Below are 19,617 nucleotides of genomic sequence, written 5' to 3'. Positions count from 1 at the left end.
GATGGCCCGCAGGCCAGACCTGCCTTGGTCAACCTGTGAATATAGCCCTGCATGTTCGTTATGCAGAAACAACAGCATTCCAGCCTGCAATGGATCGCATACACTACAGAGGTCCCATAAGATTATAACAGTGTCGGCTGGGCGCAGTGGTTCATACCTGTAATCCCAGCACTTTGGGAGGCCAAGGCAGGCAGATCATTTGAGGCCAGGAGTTCAAGACTAGCCTGGCCAACATGGAACAACCCCATCTCTACTAAAAATACAAAAATTAGCCAGGCTTGATGGCACTAGCCTGTAATCCCAGCTACTTGGGAAGCTGAGGCAGGAGAATCATTTGAACCTGGGAGGTGGAGGCTGCAGTGAGCCGAGATCACACCACTGCACTCCAGCCTGGGTGAGAGTGAGACGTCATCTCAAAAAAAAAAAAAAGAGAATTAATGACATTTCAGCCAACAACGGACCTCATATACTACAGTGGTCCCATAAGATTATAATACCATATGTACCATATTTTTAATGTATTTTTTTTTTTTTTGAGACGGAATCTCACTCTGTCACCCAGACTGGAGTGCAGTGGCGGGATCTCAGCTCATCGCAAGCTCCGCCTCCCGGGTTCACGCCATTCTCCTGCCTCAGCGTCTCGTGTAGCTGGGACTACACCTGGCTAATTTTTTTGTATTTTTAGTGGAGACGGGGCTTCACCGTGTTCGCCAGGATGGTCTTGATCTCCTGACCTCGTGATCCGCCCGCCTCGGCCTCCCAAAGTGCTGGGATTACAGGCGTGAGCCACTGCTCCCGGCCTTTTTCCTATACCTTTTCTTCTTTTTTTTTAGGCAGGGTCTCGATCTTTTGCCCAGGCTAGAGTGCAGTGGCATGATCTCAGCTTACTGCAAGTTCAACCGCCCAGCTTCAAGTTATCCTCCAACCTTGGCCTCCCGAGTAGCTGGGACTGCATTAAGCTGGGACTACGGCAAGACACCCGGCTAATTTTTGTATTTTTTGTAGAAATGGGGTCTCACTATGTTGCCCAGGCTGGTCTTGAACTCCTGGACTCAAGCAATCTGCTCACCTCCACCTCCCAAAGTGCTAGGTTTACAGGTGTGAGCCATTGCACCTGGCTTCCTGTACCTTTTCTATGTTTAGATCTGTTTGTTTTGTTGGTTTTTATTTTTTGAAGTACGGTCTTGCTCTGTTGCCCAGGCTGGAGTGCAGCGATGCGCTCGTAGCTCACTGTAGCCTTGAACTCCCAGGCTCAAGTGATCCTTAGGCTCTCAAATAGCAACTGGGACTACAGGCGTGCACTAGCACACCCAGCTAATTTTTACATTTTTTGTAGAGACAGGGTCTATGTTGTCCACGCTGGTCAGGAACTCCTGGGCTTAACTGATCCTCCCACCTCAGCTTCCAAAGTGCTGGGATGACAGGTATGAGCCACCGTGCCCGGCCTCATCCCATGTTCGTAGGTTCATACATATGTATGCATGTATTTATTTATTTATTTTTGAGACAGAGTCTCGCTCTGTTGCCCAGGCTGGAGTACAGTGGCATGATCTCGGCTCACTGCAACCTCTGCCTCCCGGGTTCAAGTGATTCTCCTGCCTCAGCCTCCTGAGTGGCTGGGATTACAGGCACGCGCCACCATGCTTGGCTAGTTTTTGTATTTTTAGTAGAGACGGGGTTTCACCATGTTGGCCAGGCTAGTCTTGAACTCCTGACCTCGTGATCCAGCTGCTTCAGCCTCTGAAAGTGCTGGGATTACAGGCATGAGTCACCACGCCCGGCCTTTATTTCTTTTTTTGAGACAGAGTTTTGCTCTTGCTGCCCAGGCTGGAGTGCAGTGGCGCAGTCTCGGCTCACCACAAGCTCTGCCTCCTGGGTTCAAGCGATTCTCTTGCCTCAGCCTCCTGAGTTAGCTGGGATTACAGGCATGTGCCACCACGCCCCACTAATTTTGTATTTTTAGTAGAGATGGGGTTTCTCTATGTTGGTCAGGCTGGTCTCGAACTCCGGACCTCAGGTGATCCGCCTGCCTCAGCCTCCCACTCCCAAAGTACTGGGATTACAGCTGTGAGCCACTGCGCCCGGCTGCATGTATTTATTTAATCCTTCTGTACCCACGCTTTTTTTTTTTTTGAGACGGAGTCTCACTGTGCCGCCCAGGCTGGAATGCAGTGGCCCAATCTCGGCTCCCTGCAACCTCTGCCTACTGAGTAGTTGGGATTACAGACGCCCGCCACCATGCCTGGCTAATTTTTGTATTTTTAGTAGAGACTGGGTTTCACCATGTTGGCCAGGCTGGTCTCAAACTCTTGACTTCAAGTGATCCGCCCACCTCGGCCCACCAAAGTGCTGGGATTACAGGCGTGAGCCACCGCGCCCTGCCTATATCCTAAGCTTCTTATTTGCAAAAATCCCAATCCCGGCACTTTGGGGTGCTAAGGCAGTAGGATCACTCCAGCTGAGGAGTTCTAGATCAGCCGGGATGACAGAGGGAGGCCCTGTCTTTACAAAAAATTAAATAAACAAAAATTAGTTGGGCATGATGTTGTGTGCTTGTAGTCCCAGCTACTCGGGAGGCTGAGGTGGGAGGCTCAGCCTGAACCCAGGAGTTTGAGGCTGCATTGAGCTATGATCGCACCATTGCACTCCAGACTGGGCAACAGAGTGAGACTCTATCTCTAAAACAAACAAATAAAAAGGGGTTGGGTACAGTGGCTCATGCCTGTAATCCCAGCACTTTGGAAGGCCGAGGTGGGTGGATCACAAGGTCAGGAGTTCGAGACCAGCCTGGCCAACATAGTGAAATCCCATCTCTACTAAAAATACAAAAAATTAGCCAGGCACGGTGGCTCACGCCAGTAATCCCAACACTTTGGGAGGCTGACACGGGCAGATCACGAGGTCAGGAGATTGAGACCATCCTGGCTAACACGGTGAAACCCTGTCTCCCGTCTCTGCTAAAAATACAAAAAATTAGCTGGGCATGGTGGCGGGCTCCTGTAGTTCCAGCTACTTGGGAGGCTGAGGCAGGAGAATGGCGTGAACCCGGAGGCGGAGCTTGCAGTGAGCCGAGAGTGCGTCACTGCACTTCAGCCTGGGCAACAGAGAGAGACTCCATCTCAAAAAAAATGAAATAAAAAAATAAAAATAAAATAAAATAAAAATAAATTCAAAAAAATAAAAATACAAAAAATTAGCCAAGCGTGGTGGCGGGCACCTGTAATCCCTGCTACTCAGGAGCATGAGGCAGGAAACTCGCTTGAACCCGGGAGGCAGAGGTTGCAGTGAGCAACCTTTGCAAAGATCACGCCATTGCACTCCAGCCTAGGTGACAGAACGAGGCTCTGTCTCTAAATAAATAATACATAAAGAAGAATATCAAATAAACAGTGCAGGGAGTGTAAATCTATGACCGAGGTGACTGGAGCGGGATGTCTGGCCTGGCAGGAACACCAGGGTTCAGTGAGATCTCAAGTTTAGTCACATATTTATGCAGGAACGGAGTGAGCGAAGGGGGAAGAGGAGGAGGGCGGGGAGAGGACAGAGCAGGTTGTGCAGGACCTTGTGGGCTGGCTGTGATGAGGACTTGGGCCTTGACCCCAAGGGAGGTGGGGTCCATGGAGGGCTGTGGGCAGAGGAGGGCTGTGGGCAGGGGAGGGATGTGGGCAGAGGAGGGATGGGCTATGATTCAGATGCTCACAGACGCCCTCTGGTGGCTGCTGTGGGGAGGAGACTGTGGAGGGTGAGGGTGGGAGCTGGTGAGCAGGACAGAGAGGGGACTGCATTTGTGATGAGATTCCAAGATGCTGGGGAGAGGTGGCAGGGATGAGGTGGCAGTGAGGGACAGACCCTAGGAAGCCGACAGCGGCTTCCAGTTAGGGGGTCCGGGGAGGGGTCTCAGAGCAGCCGGCTGGCCACACTCACCCAGCTCGGCGTCCGTAAGGGGCAGGTGGTTGTCCACCCACTCCTCCGACTTCCCCAGCACCGTGTCGACCCCACTCAGCACCATCTGGCCCACGCGGGAGCCCATGACGGACTGGACCCCGCCAGTCACGACAGACTTCGTCTTGTCCACGCCGCTCTGCACAGCACCGCGGGTCGCATCCACTGCCTCCGATACTCGTGTGGCCACCGTGTCCTTGGCGCTAGACACCATCTCTCGGGCCCCTGACACCTTGGACGACACAAGCTCCTTGGTGTCCGCCAGGACCTAGGAGAGGCAACAGCATCAGCATCTCCGCCTTCCCTCCATACCTGGGCACCCCTCCCCTACACCCCAACTTCCAGGGAGACTGAGGCAGGGAGCGCCATCCCCTAGGTGATCCCAGCATCGCTGCCTTCCCTCCATACCTGGGCACCCCTCCCCTACACCCCAACTTCCAGGGAGACCGAGGCAGGGAGCGCCATCCCCTAGGTGACCCCAGCATCGCTGCCTTCCCTCCATACCTGGGCACCCCTCTCCTGCACCCGAACTTCCAGGCATCTCCGTCTTCCCTCTGTACCTGTGCACCCCTCCCCTGCACCCCAACTTCCAGGGAGACTGAGGCAGGCAGTGCCATCCCCCGGGTGACCCCAAGTCTGGAATCATGGGCATGACCTCATACTCTGCAGCCAGACTACCTAAGCTCCGTCCCTAGCTTGCTACTTCTCAGCTGTGTGGCTTCAGGCAAGTCACTCTACCTCTCTGTGCCTCGTTTCTTTCCTTCCTCTTCCCTTCCCTTCCCTTCCTTCTTCCCGTCCCTTCCCCTCCCTTCCTTCTTTGGAGACAGGGTCTTGCCCTGTTGCCCAGGCTGGAGTGCAGTGACACCATCTCGGATCACTGCAACCTCTGTCTCCTGGGTTCAAGCAGTTCTCCTGCCTCAGCCTCCCAAGTAGCTGTGATTACAGGCATCTGTCACCACGCCTGGCTAATATTGTGTTTTTTGTTTGTTGTTGTTGTTGTTGAGATGGAGTCTCACTCTTGTTGCCCAGGCTGGAGTGCAATGGCATGATCTCAGCTCACTGCAACATCTGCCTCCTGGGTTCAAGCGATTCTCCTGCCTCAGTCTCCCGAGTAGCTGGGATTACAGGCATGGGCCCACACCCGGCTCATTTTGTATTTTTAGTAGAGATGGGGTTTCTCCATGTTGGTCAGGCTGGTCTCGAACTCCCGACCTCAGGTGATCTGCCCACCTCAGCCTCCCAAAGTGCTGGGATTACAGACATGAGCCACTGCACCCTGCCTGTTTTTGTTGTTTTGTTTTGTTTTGTTTTTTGAGATGGAGTCTCTCTCTCTTGCCCAGGCTGGAGTGCAGTGGCACAATCTCGGCTCACTGCAAGTTCCGCCTCCCAGTGATTCATGCCATTCTCCTGCCTCAGCCTCCCGAGTAGCTGGGACTACGGGCACTCACCACCACATCCAACTAATTTTTTGTATTTTTAGTGGAGATGGGGTTTCACCATGTTAGCCAGGATGATCTCGATCTCCTGACCTCGTGATCCGCCCACCTTGGTCTCCCAAAGTGCTGCGATGTGAGCCATCATGAGCCACTGTGCTTGGCTTTTTTTTTTTTTTTTTTTGACAGAGTTTTTGCTCTCGTTGCCCAGGCTAAAGTGCAATGGCACGATCTCGTTGCTCACCGCAACCTCCACCTCCCGGGTTCAAGTGATTCTCCTGCCTCAGCCTCCCCAGCAGCTGGGACTACAGGCGCCCACCGCCATGCCTGGCTAATTTTTTGTGTTTTTAGTAGAGACAGGGTTCACTGTGTTAGCCAGAATGGTCTCGATCTCCTGACCTCGTGATCTGCCCTCCTCAGCCTCCCAGAGTGCTGGGATTACAGGCGTTTGAGCCACCACCGCCGACGAGAGTCAGGTTTTAACAGCAGCACTACACTCACTGAACATGCACGTTCTCACCCTGGCCCGGATTAAAATCTAGCTCTGACAACACCACCGTTCCCCAGAACCTGGGGAAAGTTACCTCTTTGCAAAGGGGGAAAAACTCACAGGGCCCAGAATTGAGAGGATATTGTGCCTCTCAAAAAGTCAAGAGCTCACAGCAGGCCAGGCATGGTGGCTCGTGCCTGTCATCCCAGCACTTTGGGAGGCCAAGGTGGGAGGATCGCTTGGGCCCAGAAGTGTGAGACCAGCCTGGGCAACACAGTAAGACCTCACCTCTACAAAGAATACAAAAATTGGCCAGGCACGGTGACTCACACTATAATCCCAGCACTTTGGGAGGCCGAGGCAGCTGGATCACCTGAGGTCAGGAGTTCGAGACCAGACTGGCCAACATGGAGAAACCCCTTTCTATTAAAAATACAAAAATTTGCTGGGCATGGTGGTGGGCACCTGTAATCCCAGCTACTTGGGAGGCTGAGGCAGGAGGATCACTTGAACCCAGGAGGCAGAGGTTCCAGTGGGCTGAGATCACGCCACTGCACTCCAGCCTGGGCAACAGAGCAAGACTCCATCTCAAAAAAAAGAAAAAGAAAAAGAAAGCTCCCAGCTGCTGCTCCGTTCAACGACCTTGAAGAATTCACCCTGAGGTTATCCCTTCTATAAACACAAGGACTGTTGGCCTCCCACGGTATCAGTGGGAGAGAAAGGGAATGCAAGGGCTTGGCCCTACGATGGGGGCTCCTGGCTGACGTTTCCCCATGACTGCTGTGAGCTCAACAGTTTCCATGCCCCCTCAGCCAAGCCCACTACTGGCCTTTGCTGATAAGGTACAGGCATGGCTGGGCACAGTGGCTCACAACTGTAACCGCAGCACTTTGGGAAACCAAGGCAGGCGGGAGGATTGCTTGAGCCCAGGAGTTTGTTTTTTGTTTTGTTTCTGAGACAGAAATCTCACTATGTTGTCCTGATCTCGTGATCCAACCGCCTCAGCCTCCCAAAGTGCTGGGATTATAGGATGAGCCACCATGCCCGGCTAGCCCAGGAGTTAGAGACCAGCCTGGGCAATACAGCAAGGCCCCATCCCTACAAAAAAATTAAAAAATTAGCTGGGTCTGGTGGTGCACACCTGTAGTCCCAGCTTCTCAGGAAGCTGAGAGCTGGGAGGATTGCCCAAGTCTAGGAGGTCGAGGCTGTAGTGAGCCGAGATCACGCCACCGCACTCTAGCCTGGGCAACTGAGCAAGACCTTGTCTCAAAAAAAAAAAAAAAAGGTGCAAGTTGACACCCACTCTGCTGTTTCCTAGCTAAGGCCATTTCTGCATAAATGAGAGGAAAGAAGTGTGACCATGATGGGACAGCAGAGCCCCCCGGCATACAATAGGCACTCAGTATCGAGTGGATGAATGAGCTGTCTGTCCCTGCAGGCGGTCTCAGGGAAAGTCCAAAGATGCTGGGATGCGGGCTGGCTTGTCCTGCCTCCAACCCAGGGAGCACCTATTTCTGACGCTAGAGACCCAGACGCAAGCAGGTGGTGCCTGAGGGTGACCCTTCTGTAACCACTGGGCCGAAGCGGACATGAAGCCCCTGAATACTTAATAAGCATCTACCTGCTGGCTGTAGTGGCTCACCCCTGTAATCCCAGCACCTTGGGAGGCTGAGGAGGCCGCATCACCTGAGGTCAGGAGTTCGAGACCAGCCTGACCAACATGGAGAAACCCCATCTCTACTAAAAATACAAAATTACCCAGGCGTGGTGGTGCATGTCTGTAGTCCCAGCTACTCGGGAGGCTGAGGCAGGAGAATTGCTTGAACCCGGGAGGCAAAGGTTGCAGTGAGCTGAGATCACACCATTGCACTCCAGCCTGGGCAACAAGAGCGAAACTCTATCGCAACACACTAAAAAAAAATAAGCATCTACCCTGTGCCAGGCTACCCGCTGAGCACTGGACACAGACACAAAGCAGGCGGCCTGTGCCCTGGTCCCAGCTAGGGACACAAACAATAACTGATTAAGCTTCACACTTCAGATGAAGGAGGGTGTTTTGTTTTTTTTTTTTTTTTTTTTTTGAGACACAGCCTTGCTCTGTTGCCCAGGCTGGAGCACGGTGGCGTGATCTCGGCTCACTGCAACCTCTGCCTCCCGGGTTCAGGTGATTCTCCTGCTTCAGCCTCCCGAGTAGCTGGGATTATAGGCACTCACCACCACACCTGGCTAATTTTTGTATTTTTAGTAGACACAGGGTTTTGCCATGTTGGCCAGGTTGTTCTCAAACTCCTGACCTCAAGTGATCTGCCCACTTCAGCTTCCTGAAGGGCTGGGACTAAGGTGTGAGCCACCGCGCCTGGCTGTGCCTCATTTCTTCATCCCAGGCTGTTATAGGTCGAATTATGGTCCCCTCAACCCCAAATTCATATGCTGAAGTCCTGATACCCAGGGGTAAGAATGTGACTGTATTTAGAGACAGAGTCTTTTTTTTTTTTGAGACGGAGTCTTGCTCTGTCGCCCAGGCTGGAGTGCAGTGGCGCGATCTCCACTCACTGCAAGCTCCACCTCCCGGGTTCACGCCATTCTCCTGCCTCAGCCTCCCGTGTAGCTGGGACTACAGGCGCCCGCCACCGTGCCCGGCTAGTTTTTTTGTATTTTTAGTAGAGGCGGGGTTTCACCGGGTTAGCCAGGATAGTCTTGATCTCCTGACCTCGTGATCCACCCGTCTTGGCCTCCCAAAGTGCTGGGATTACAGGCGTGAGCCACCGCGCCCGGCCAAGACAGAGTCTTTAAAAAGCGGTGATTAAGGGAAACTGAGGTAGGGCACAGTGGCACACTCCTATAATTCTAGCACTTTGTGGGGCTGAGGTGGGAGGATTGCTTGAGCCCAAGAGTTGGAGACCAGCCTGGGCAATATGGCGAGACTCCGTCTTGATAAAAAGTATAAAAATTAGCATAGTGGATGCACCTATAGTCCCAGCTACTCAGGAGGCTGAGGCGGGAGGATCTGTTGAGCCCACGAGTTTGAGAACAGCCTGGGCAACAGGGTGAAAACACATCTCTACAAAAAATTAAACATAGCCAGGCATGGTGGTGCGTGCCTGTGGTCCCAGCTACTTGGGAGGCTGAGATGGGAGGATCGCCTAAGCTCAGGAGTTCAAGGCTGCACTCCACCCCGGGTGACAGAGCGAGAACCTGTCTCAAAAAAAAAATTTTTTTTTTTTTAAATGTTAAGAGCCAACATTTGACACAAGCCATGTGAGGTTCTAGGCCTTCAGGTGTTAACTCCAGGTCAGCATTGCCATTCTGTAGAAAAGAAAGTGGGCCCAGGCTGGGCATGGTGGCTCATGTCTGTAATCTCAAGACTTTGGGAGGCCAAGGTAGGTGGATCACCTGAGGTCAGGAGTTCGAGACCAGCCTGACCAACATGGTGAAACCCCATCTCCAGAAAAAATACAAAAATTGGCCAGGTGTGGTGGCGGGCGCCTGTAATCCCAGCCACTCAGGAGGCTGAGGCGGGAGAATCGCTTGAACCCGGGAGGCAGAGGTTGCAGTGAGCTGAGACCACACCAGTGTACTCCAGCCTGGGCAACAAGAGTGAAACTCCATCTCAAAAATAAAAAAGGCCGGGCACGGTGGCTCAAGCCTGTAATCCCAGCACTTTGGGAGGCCGAGACGGGCGGATCACGAGGTCAGGAGATCGAGACCATCCTGGCTAACACGGTGAAACCCCGTCTCTACTAAAAAATACAAAAAACTAGCTGGGCGAGGTGGCAGGCGCCTGTAGTCCCAGCTACTCGGGAGGCTGAGGCAGGAGAATGGCGTGAACCCGGGAGGCGGAGCTTGCAGTGAGCTGAGATCCAGCCACTGCACTCCAGCCCCGGGCGACAGAGCGAGACTCCGTCTCAAAAAAATAAATAAACAAATAAATAAATAAATAAATAAATAAAAAAGAAAGTGAGGCCCACAGAGGCAAAGTAACTTGTGTGAGGGCCACCCAGCTGCTGAAGGGCAGGACACAGTTTGGAGCACGGTATTTTTTTGTTTTGTTTTTTTTGAGACAGAGCCTCGCTCTGTCACCCAGGCTGGAGTGTAGTGGCGCAATCTTGGCTCACTGCAACCTCTGCCTCCCGGGTTCAAGCGATTCTCTTGCCTCAGCCTCTGGAGTAACTAGGACTACAGGCACCTGACACCATGCCCAGCTAATTTTTTTTTTTTTTTTTGTAGTTTTAGTAGAGATGGGGTTTCACTGTGTTTTCCAGGATGGTCTCTATCTCCTGACCTTGTGATCCACCCACTTCAGCCTCCCAAAGTACTGGGATTATAGGCATGCTCACCGCACCTGGCCAGAACATGGTGTATTGTTTTTGTTTTTGTTTTTGTTTTTTTTGAGACAGAGTTTCACTCTTGTTGCCCAGGCTAGAGTGCAATGGCGCGATCTTGGATCACCGTAACCTCTGCCTCTGGGTTCAAGCGATTCTCCTGCCTCAGCCTCCCAAGTAGCTGGGATTACAGGCACCCACCACCACACCTGGCTAATTTTTGTATTTTTAGTAGGGATAGGGTTTCTCCATGTTGGTCAGGCTCGAACTCCCAACCTCAGGTGATTCGCCCGCCTTGGCCTCCCAAAGTGGTGGGATTACAGGCATGAGCCACCGCGCCTGGCCAGGAACATGATGTTTCGATGTTTTGACTTTCCTGCCTCCAACCTTTTCTGACTAATAAAACAGTTATGGGTATGTCAACATTCTGTGTAAAGGGCCACATAACTAAGACTTTCAGTACTGTGGGTCACAGTCTGTGTCACGACTACTCAACGTTGCCATTGTAGGGTGAAAGCAGTCGTAGACAACATGTAAATAAATGGGCATGGCTGTGTGCCAATAAAACTTTATTATAGAAACAAGTAGGCCGGGCACTGTGGCTCATCCTGTGATCCCAGCACTTTGGGACGCCGAGGTGGGTGGATCACCTGAGGTCAGGAGTTCGAGACCAGCCTGGCCAACATGGTGAAACTCCAGCTCTATTAAAAAGACAAAAACTAGCCGGGCATGGTGGCGGGCACCTGTAATCTGTCTGGCTTTGCAATTATCCCTCCAGCTGCCCTGTGGGGAGTGGATTCGGGGTGGGGATGGGAACCTATAGGAGAGGGAGCAGAGAGGATGCCATCAAGCCTGTCTAGTTAAGCTGGGACTAGCGCACTCCATACCCAGGTAGGTCCCCGTCTCGGCAGAGCCCCCGAAGGCGGACATCGTTACCTTCTCCGTGGGCTGCTGCAGGATGGGGAGGTTCTCCTCCAACTTGTCCAGCCCCCTGTGGGCGTATTCGCTGGCTGATGCAACTGCCAAAAGAAATTAAGTAAGACGCAAATGTGACTGGTGGACGGTCATCTCATAATTGTTCGGGGGACAGCACCAAGAGCTGGGTAGACCCCCCTACTCCCCACCCAGGGAAACAGCCAGGAGGGGGATTCAGTGCCCCGTGGGACTTCACCCACTCTGGGGCTCCAGCTTGGAGAGGATTGGCTGAGCCCCGCTGACAGCGGCCGCCGTGAGGGACCTCACTCCCTTCTCTGCTGCGTCGCAGACGGTCTTGACATGAGGGTAGCTCTCCTTGGTGGAGGCATAGGCTGCGGACACCATGTCACAGGTAGAGCTGATGAGAGGCATGCTGGCCACGCGGTCCACCACACTGGGCTACGGGAGAGAAGTGGCTCAGGCAAACTGGGCAGGGGAGGATGGGGGGCTCATCTGGAAACTTAGGGTGCCCTGCAGTTTTGCTGTCACTCCTGGCCAGTGAAACGGCTCAGTTTACCCACACTTTACGTCCAGGCGGTTGCACAAGTGAGGAACCTTGGGGTTTTGCCACATGCTTCCTTTTTTTTTTTTTTTTTGAAACGGAGTCTTGCACTGTTACCCGGGCTGGAGTGTACTGGCGCGATCTCGGCTCACTGCAACCTGCCCCTCCTGGGTTCAAGCGATTCTCCTGCCTCGTCCTCCTGAGTAGCTGGGATTACAGGCGCCACCACGCCCAGCTAATTTTTTTTTTTTTTTTTTTTTGAGACGGAGTCTCGCTCTGTCACCCAGGCTGGAGTGCAGTGGCCAGACCTCAGCTCACTGCAAGCTCCGCCTCCCGGGTTCACGCCATTCTCCTGCCTCAGCCTCCCGAGTAGCTGGGACTACAGGCGCCGCCACCTCGCCCGGCTAGTTTTTGTATTTTTAGTAGAGACGGGGTTTCACCGTGTTAGCCAGGATGGTCTCGATCTCCTGACCTCGTGATCCGCCCGTCTCGGCCTCCCAAAGTGCTGGGATTACAGGCGTGAGCCACCACGCCCGGCCTAATTTTTTTGTATTTTTAGTAGAGATGGGGTTTCACCATGTTGGCCAGGCTGGTCTTTTTTTTTTTTTTTTTTTTTTGAGACGGAGTCTCGCTCTGTCGCCCAGGCTGGAGTGCAGTGGCCGGATCTCGGCTCACTGCAAGTTCTGCCTCCCGGGTTTACGCCATTCTCCTGCCTCAGCCTCCCGAGTAGCTGGGACTATAGACGCCCACCACCTCGCCCGGCTAGTTTTTTGTATTTTTTAGTAGAGACAGGGTTTCACCTTGTTAGCCAGGATGGTCTCGATCTCCTGACCTTGTGATCCGCCCATCTCGGCCTCCCAAAGTGCTGGGATTACAGGCTTGAGCCACCGCGCCCAGCAGCCAGGCTGGTCTTGAACTCCTGACCTCATGATTCGCCCACCTCAGCCTCTCAAAGTGCTGGGATGACAGGCGTGAGCCACTGCGCTCGGCCTGCGTGCTTCCTTTAACACAGCCTAGTTATGTGAGCCTGCACTTTATTCCAGCGATACGCCAGGTGGTGATAAGGGACAAGAGTCCCATTCTCATGGCAGTTAGGGTCTAAACTGGGGCTGCAGACTATATAGCCCATGGGTCACATCCAGCGCACCACTTGATTTTTTAATTTTAATTATCTTTGAGGCCAGGTGCAGTGGCTCACGCCTGTAATCCAAGCACTTTGGGAGATCGAGGCGGGCTGGTCACTTTGGGTCAGGAGTTCGAGACTAGCCTGGCCAACATGGTGAAACTCCGTCTCTATTAGAAATACAAAAATTAGCCTGGTATGGTGGCGCATGCCTGTTACCCCAGCTACTCGGGAGGCTGAGGCAGGAGAATCGTTTGAATCCGGGAGGCAGAGGTTGCAGTGAGCCGAGATGTCACCAGTGCACTCCAGGCTGGGAGACAGAGCAAGACTCCATCTCAAAAACTATATATATAAAATAAGATAACCTGAGGATGAGAGATCTGGAATAGAAGCTAGCTTCCTAGGAGGTCCCTGACAGAAACTTCAGAGGTGAGGAAGATTTGGCTTAGGGGTTGTGGAGGGCAGATAGTTTCAGACAGAACCCTGACCCCTCAGGCCCTCCAAGGGCCTTTGAGATTCCCCCCCCCGAACTGGGGACACCAGTGAGTGGTCTGTACCCCACCGAGGAATAAATCTCTCTGGCTCCGTGGGCTGCCGGCATATCCCTGGCTCCCTGCCAGGGCACCCTGGTGTGGGAAGCCTTGTTGCACAGGAATCACAGGGTCGGGGCAGTCCCTGGTCCTGGCCCTTCCTCACCTGCTGTACCGGTTCTTCCGCTGTCACCTGGGTGCTGCCATCAGCCTCTGCCCCGTTGGCAGACATGGTCTCTGCAACAGACACTGTGGAGAGAGGAACAGTCAGGTACAGCCTGCCTGGCCCCACCTTCCAGGAAAAAATTCCAGGCCCACGCTGCAGCTGGAAGACAGGGTTCATACCTGCCCACGACTTACAGCCATGCCTTTCAGTCCTTAGCAGGCACAAGAGTGACCTCTGGACTTTGTTCAACAGCAAGTGCTGATTCTAAAGCTTCGGGATAGGGCTCACCTGGCCCCCCATTTCTTTTTTCTTTCTTTCTTTTCTTTGGAGACAGTCTCACTCTGTCGCCCATGGTGGAGCACAGTGGGGCAATCTGGGCTCACTGCAACCTCCGCCTCCCGGTTTCAAGCCATTCTCCTGCCTCAGCCTCCCGAGTAGCTGGGACTACAGGCGGCCACCACTATGCCTGGCTAATTTTTGTATTTTTAGTAGAGACGGGGTTTCACCATATCGGCCTGGCTGGTCTCAAACTCCTGACCTCGTATTCCACCCACCTTGACCCCCCAAAGTGCTGGGATTACAGGTGTGAGCCACCACACCCGACCCTTTCTTTTTTTTTTCATTAAAGACAGGGTCTTTTTCTGTCACCCAGGCTGGAGTGCAGTGGTGCAATCACAGCTCACTGCAGCCTCCAACTCCTGGCCTTAAGGGATCCTCCTGCCTCAGCCTCCCAAGTAACTAGGACTATAGGCACACACCACCACACCTAGTTAATTTTTTCTTTTTGGGTAGAGATGGTTTTTTTTTTTTTTTTTCTGAGACAGAGTCTTGCTCTGTCACCAGGCTGCAGTGCAGTAGCACGATCCCAGCTCATTGCAACCTCCACCTCCCAGGTTCAAGCAATTCCCCTGCCTCAGCCTCCTGAGTAGCTGGGACTACAGGTGCCTGCCACCACACCTGGCCAACTTTTTGTATTTTTTAGTAGAGATGGGGTTTCACCATATTAGCCAGGATGGTCTCGATCTCCCGACCTCGTGATCCACCCGTCTCGGCCTCCCAAAGTGCTGGGATTACGGGCATGAGCCATTGTGCCCGGCCGATGGTATCTTGCTATGTTGCCCAGGATGGTCTTGAATTCCTGGTCTCAAACAATCCTCTTGCTTCGGACTCCCAAAGTGCTGGGATGACAGGCGTGAGCCACCGTGCCCGGCCCTGCCCCTGCATTTCTAAAAGGCTCCCAGGCGGTGTTGATACAGCTGGTCCCTGGGATACACATCGGGAAGCAAGGCTTGGAAACAGTCCCTTCCAGGGCTCACCTGTACTCCAGGAAGCCAGGTATGACCTAAAACCTCTGTAGAGGACAATTTGCCAATAGCTGTCAAGTTCCAAGAGCCATCTTCCCCTTGACCCAGAAACCTCACTTCGGGGAAGATCCCACACCTGTGTTTCCGCAAGGGCAGCGCTGTGTGGACTTACTGGCCACAACATGACACTGGAAACAACCTGGATGCCGAGCGAAAGGGGAATAAGAAAACAACAAATGTGGCCAGACACAGCGGCTCGCGCCTGGAATCCCAGCACTTTGGGAGGCCGAGGCGGGCGGATCACCTGAGATCAGGAGTTTGAGACCAGCCTGACCAACATGGTGAAACCCTGTCTCTGCTAAAAATATAAACATTAGCCAGGCGTGGTGGTGGGCACCTGTACTCCCAGCTACTCAGGAGGGTGAGTTAGGAGAATTGCTTGAACCCGGGAGGCAGAGATTGCAGTGAGCTGAGATCGTGCCACTGCACTCTGGCCTGGGCAACAGAGTGAGACTCCGTTTCAAAAAACAAAAACAAAAACAGAAACAAGTGTATCCCAATGCAGTGGCTAAAGAATGAGATTTAAAGGCCGGGCATGGTGGCTCATGCCTGTAATCCCAGCACTTTGGGAGGCCGAGGCAGGTGGATCACCTGAGGTGAGGCGTTCAAGACCAGCCTGACCAACATGGAGAAATCCCATCTCTACTAAAAATACAAAATTAGACAGGTGTGGTGGCAAATGCCTGTAATCTCAGCTACTCGGGAGGCTGAGGCAGAAGAATTGCTTGAATCTGGGAAGCGGACGGTGCAGTGAGCCAAGATTGCACCACTGCACTCTAGCATGGGCAACAAGAATGAAACTCTGTCTCAAAAAAAAAAAAAAAAAAAAAAAAAAAGAATGAGATTTAAATGTAACTGACATGGGCTGGATGTGGTGGCTCACACCTGTAATCCCAGCACTTCGGTAGGCCGACGCGGGAGGATCACCTGAGGTCAGGAGGTGGAGACCAGCCTGGCCAACATGGCGAAACCCTGTCTCTACTAAAAATACAAAAACTAGCCAGGTGTGGAGGTGCACACCTCCATGTTTAGTTATCCCAGCTACTCAGGAGGCTGAGGCAGGAGAATCACTTGAACCCAGGAGGTGGAGGTTGTAGTGACCTGATATCTCACCAGTACACTCCAGCCTGGGTGACAGAGCAAGACTCTATCTCAAAAAAAAAAAAAAAAGAAAGAAAGAAAGAAAACAAAAGACAAAAGACTAAATGTAACGGACATGATATGGACAAAGATCTAGTCAAGGGATAAAATGTGTTAAATAGGGCAAACTTTTTTCTTCTGTTTTGAGAGGATTTCCGCTCTGTCACCCAGGCTGCAGTGTAGTGGTGCGATCTCGGCTCACTGCAACCTCTGCCTCCTATGCTCAAGAGATTCTCCCACCTTGATCCTGTAAGTAGCTGGGACTACAGGCATGCACCATCACACCTGGCTAATGTGTGTGTGTGTGTGTGTGTGTGTGTGTGTGGTGTTTTGACAGGGAGTCTTGCTCTGTCGCCCAGGCTGGAGTGCAGTGGCGTGATTTCAGCTCACTGCAACCTCCACCTCCCACGTTCAAGCGATTCTCCTGCCCCAGCCCCCCAAGTAGCTGGGATTACAGGCATGCACCACCGCGTCCGGCTAATTTTTTGTAGTTTTAGTAGAGATGGGGTTTCACTATGTTGGTCAGGCTGGTCTTGAGCGCCTGACCTTGTGGGGATTACAGGCGTGAGCCACCACACTCAGCCGTGTTTTTTGGTTTTTTTTTTTTTTTTTTTAGTAGAGATGGGGTTTCGCCATATTGCCCAGGTTAGTCTTGAACTCCTGAGCTCGAGGGATCTGCCCACCTTGGCCTCCCAAACTGCTAGAATTACAGGCGTGAGCCACCGCACCCAAAATGTAGGCTTTTTTTTTGAAAGTGAGATAACATGCCTGCCTGCACTGCAGAGCTATGAAGCCCAGGTCAGGGGTATGGGGAGGACAGGGCTCCCCAGGTGAGTCTATGCAAGTGAGATGAAGCCACAACTCCGTTTTCCTGGACAAGTGAGATGAAGCAGGGACACCATCATCAGATGAGGTTCTCAGAGGAAAGCCAGGAGTCCCAGCTCCACCTATGCTGTGCTTCCTGGAGCAAGGCACCTTCCCCTTCCAGAGAAGGGTCATCTCACCTGTAATATGAGGATAAAGGGTCGGGCACGGGCCTGTAATCCCAGCACTTTGGGAGGCTGAGGCGAGTGGATCACTAGGTCAGGAGTTCGAGACCAGCCTGGCCAACATAGTGAAACCCTGTCTCTAAATATACAAAATTACATACAAAATTACAAAAATTAGGTGTGGGTATGGTGGCAGGCACCAGCTACTTGGCAGGTACCAGCTACCTGGGAGGCTGAGGCAGGAGAATTGCTTGAACCTGGGAGGCAGAGGTTGCAGTGAGCCAAGACCGCACCACTGCACTCCAGCCTGGGTGACAGAGGAAGACTCCATCTCAAAAAAAAATGTGGCTAAAGGTCATGCCTGCCTTATGGGCTGCTTTCTTGGGGAATTCTGGTATGAGCCTAAGAACCTGTGGCCTTGGCCGGGCGCGGTGGCTCAAGCCTGTAATCCCAGCACTTTGGGAGGCCGAGACAGGTGGATCACGAGGTCAGGAGATCGAGACCATCCTGGCCAACACGGTGAAACCCCGTCTCTACTAAAAATACAAAAACTAGCCGGGCGAGATGGCGGGCGCCTGTAGTCCCAGCTACTCAGGAGGCCGAGGCAGGAGAATGGCGTAAACCCGGGAGGCGGAGCTTGCAGTGAGCTGAGATCCGGCCACTGCACTCCAGTCCGGGCAACAGAGTGAGACTCCGCCTCAAAAAAAAAAAAGAAAAGAAAAAGAAAAGAAAAGAACCTGTGGCCTTGACTCTGAGCATCTTTTCCCAGAGGAATGAGGCCCCGCCTCCTGGTGGCCTTGCTTCGATGTCCTCTAAGCTGAACTCAGCAAAATGACGTTTTGCGAGCACTGGATCTGGAGTCCAGATTGGGTTCTCTTTTTGTTTTTGTTTTTGGTTTTTTTTTTGAGATGGAGTCTTGCTCTGTCACCAGGCTGGAGTGCAGTGGCGCGATCTCGGCTCACTGTAACCTCCGTCTCCCAGGTTCAAGGGATTCTCCCGCCTCAGCCTCCAGATTATCTGGGATTACAGGTGCCTGCCACCAGGTCCGGCTAATTTTCATATTTTTAGTAGAGGTGGGGTTTCACCATGTTGACCAGGCTATTCTCGAACTCCTGACTGCAAATGATCCGCCCACCTCAGCCTCCCAAAGTGCTGAGATTACAGGCGGGACTCATCGTGCCCAGACCAGAGTGGGTTCTAATCCCAGTTTGGCAACTCACTAGGAATAGGAGTTTGGGCAGGCAGTATTTCCTAGGAGCCTTGCTTGCCACATCTGTGAAATGGGTATAAGTTTCACAAGAGCCTGGAGTCCCTGTGGACTGGAGGAGACACTGCTCCGGGGAAGCTCAGCTCCATGCCTGGCACATAGTAAGTGCTCCATAAACCATCTCACCGCACTCTGGCTTCCACGGACAAAGGGGTACAGCCAGCCAGGAACCAGCTTCCTGCTAGGTACAAAAGTCCCCCAACTGGGAAGTCAGGTGAGGAGATATACCTACCTCTCAGTGATCACTGCCTAAATCTATTCTTCTCACCTCCTTCGGAGCCTGAGCTCACCTGGGCAGGCGGCCAGGTAGGCAGGCATCCAAGTCCTGGCCTCGACAGATTCCCAAGTCCCACTTAGGACTCAGGCAGCTTCCTTCCGTCCCCTCTGTCCACCATGACTTTCTGAAACTGGTTAAAGCAAGGGTGGCCACTGCAGATGTCAACGTCCTATGAAACCCTTGGGGGTCAGTGACCTGCCTTGCCGCTGGCTCCAGAAGGGGAGTTCCAGGCAAGACCCAGTCATCCAGCAACTTCAGGGCATGCTAAGACTGGACTTCAAAAATTCCAAGAGCCCCAGGTCCCACTGCTAGGCCCAGCCAGGACAAGAACCCCAAAGCAGTTAAGGGGTAGGCCTTCCTACTTTTAAGGCATCTCGCCGCCACGCCCACCCGAGGGAAACGGCAGGATTTGCCCAAGACCTCCCCAGAAGCAGTTGGGGGCGCCAGGAGCCGGGGCAACCCGCCTTCCAACGCCCGTGGCAAATCCATCTGTAGGGGAGGCGGCTTTACGGTGGCGGGGGGTGTCTCTGAAGACCCCGGAAGGGAGGGCGAAGTTTCTGCCCCTAGGAGGAAACTTGCCTGCAAATTGCGTTTCCAAAAGCAAGCAAACTGATCAAAATTTAGAGAAAACCTGGCGGGGGCGGTATTTAGCCCACCTCCCTCAATATCACCCCTTCTAGGGGGCTCTTTCGCCCCTCAAAAGTCCCAGGAAGTGAGAAGAGGGTTTCAAAGTTCAAGCTTCATTGCAGAAGTTGGATTTTTCTGGGGGGAGGGGTGACCAGCCTGGGCTGAAGACCCCTCCCCAGGCCTCAGAGTCCAGCAAATCCCACCGCGAGAAAGGCCCTCCCCGACCCCTCCGCCCCTGGGGTGCCCCAGGACTCGGTGGACACCGCCCCCCAGCTCAACTGAGGGGCCCCCGCCACTCACCGCGGTTAACGCGACGTCCCAAGCACAGTAGCGGCCGCTTCCAGACCAGCTTGGAAACCGTCAGGGCCGGGGCGGGGCTGGCTTTTACTGCGCGGTGGGTTGGGGGCGCACCGGAGTGACGGGCGAGAGGACCAATCAGGTTGAGGAAGTGGCCGCGCCAGGCCCGCCCC

At 53.2% G+C, this 19,617-nt stretch overlaps 1 protein-coding gene across 3 annotated transcripts in view; it reads right to left on the bottom strand.

Annotated features, from left to right (window-relative positions):
• PLIN3 (perilipin 3) overlaps positions 1-19,612 on the bottom strand; it is a 29,217-nt gene extending 9,605 nt beyond the window's left edge. Inside the window, exons 1-5 of one of the 3 annotated variants that reach the window (XM_033200153.1) lie at positions 19,448-19,612; positions 13,484-13,566; positions 11,363-11,561; positions 11,124-11,206; positions 3,925-4,210 (exon numbers count right to left, since the gene is read on the bottom strand). In XM_033200153.1, coding sequence (XP_033056044.1) covers positions 3,925-4,210; positions 11,124-11,206; positions 11,363-11,561; positions 13,484-13,549 — 634 coding nt within the window. In that variant the 5' untranslated portion in view covers positions 13,550-13,566; positions 19,448-19,612. Of the gene's footprint in view, positions 1-3,924; positions 4,211-11,123; positions 11,207-11,362; positions 11,562-13,483; positions 13,567-18,511; positions 18,957-19,447 lie in introns of those variants that run through there. The other 2 variants (XM_033200154.1, XM_033200152.1) reach the window with 2 other exon arrangements.
• Between the last annotated feature and the right edge of the window lie 5 nt (positions 19,613-19,617).

The sequence above is a fragment of the Trachypithecus francoisi genome, unplaced genomic scaffold, assembly GCF_009764315.1.
Source record: "Trachypithecus francoisi isolate TF-2019V2 unplaced genomic scaffold, Tfra_2.0 Lachesis_group5, whole genome shotgun sequence".
Lineage (NCBI taxonomy): Eukaryota > Metazoa > Chordata > Mammalia > Primates > Cercopithecidae > Trachypithecus > Trachypithecus francoisi.
This window is presented reverse-complemented; position numbering and strand designations above follow the sequence as displayed.